Source organism: Galeopterus variegatus, unplaced genomic scaffold (genome assembly GCF_000696425.1).
Source record: "Galeopterus variegatus unplaced genomic scaffold, G_variegatus-3.0.2 Scaffold443, whole genome shotgun sequence".
In the NCBI taxonomy this organism is placed as follows: domain Eukaryota; kingdom Metazoa; phylum Chordata; class Mammalia; order Dermoptera; family Cynocephalidae; genus Galeopterus; species Galeopterus variegatus.
Window position 1 is genome coordinate 213,537 of NW_007726554.1, and position 1,418 is coordinate 214,954.

The 1,418-nt window shown below is 51.1% G+C and overlaps 1 gene segment (V, D, J or C); it reads right to left on the reverse strand.

Moving 5' to 3' along the window:
* Positions 1–528: 528 nt before the first annotated feature.
* LOC103587340 lies at positions 529–1,032 on the reverse strand. The segment is given in 2 exon segments: positions 529–842; positions 954–1,032. Coding segments are annotated over 2 exon segments (393 nt in total).
* Between the last annotated feature and the right edge of the window lie 386 nt (positions 1,033–1,418).

The following is a 1,418-nucleotide window of genomic DNA, read 5'->3' on the forward strand; positions in this document are numbered from 1 at the left end:
AAGTTGGCAGACAATAAGCCATAGTAACCCCATCCCATAATGTGCGACTTCCCACTGCAGCTCAGCTGGTGTCAAAACAGACGAGGTAGTGCTCTGCTTCATCTCATGGACCAACATCTGGGAAATACCATTTATTTATTAACTTTATTTTAGGAGGCATGAAATTGTAGCTTCAATCTTGTCTGTGATATTTGTAAATATAAACTAAGGAGGTCCACAAGTTACACTCCCTATCTGTTAAATTTTACACTGAGATCTTCCATATCTGTGAAGAGGATACACTAAAGTCCTTGCATTAGAACACATAATGTACCCACACTGTAGCACACAGTAGGAGCTCCTAACACTTGCTCAGAACTGAAAAATGCTGGCAGAGATGTGAGAACATCCAGTGGATCTGAGGCCTGAACAGAGGGTTAGGAAAGAACTAGAAGCATCCTTGGGGCTTGGCTAAGGCTGTGAGAGAACCCCACCCCCTGCCCCATTACATCCTCAGCTGGCACAGGAAGGTTTGGGTACAGAAAGACACTAAGTCTGCAGGGCTGTGCCCAAGCTGCTAGCACAGAGATACAAGGCTGAGTCCTTCAGCTCCAAGGAGCTCATGTTGAGCTCAGAGTGGTAGTCACTGAACTGCTGAGCTGAGAATCGATAAGGGATGTTTCCTTTATCTCTCTGCATCTTTTCATAATATGAAATGAGGAACTGGAGGCCCTGACCCAGAGCCTGCTGGTACCAGTACACAGTGTCATGGCCAGTGACTGGATGGCATTTCAGAATGGCCTGTCCCCCCTCTCTTTTGATTAGGTGTCTTGGGGACTGGATGACTCCAGCATGCACTGAACCTGTGGAGGAAGAAGACAGAAGCTGAAGCCGTGGTCCAGGGAGGAGATTGATATTCCAGCAATGACCACACCTTGCATTTAGGGGATGTCCCAAGTGTGCTCAAGACTCACCTATCCCCAGGAGACAAAGGGTCACACAGCAGAGAAGCCTGGTGCTCCAGGCAGCATCAGGCAGTACAGGAGCAGGCATCTCCTTACTCAGGACACTGTGCTCCTGGGGTGAGAGGCAGGAGTTTGCTCCCCTCTTTTCTCTGTTTGGAGGACTTGCCTGTGATGTCACTGTTCTGATGTCACTGTCCCTGTAGGCTCCCACAGGCACCCCACACCCCTGGTCAGGCTCAGCTGTGTCAGGTCTTCCCCCATTCTGTCCAGCCTCCTATAGGTCAGGGAGAGCTACCCGTGCTGAGCTGGGCAGGGCAGGGTTTGGGGCAGACGTCCACCCGCCACAGCTTCTCTGATTTTCCTCTGAGGCAGGTGCTCCACTGTCCACACCTGGCCTGGGTCATCCGGGCCGCCCCACTGAAGCCTCATCACGCTCCCCCTCAAATGAAGACTACAGTGAGGCCTCAACCCAGG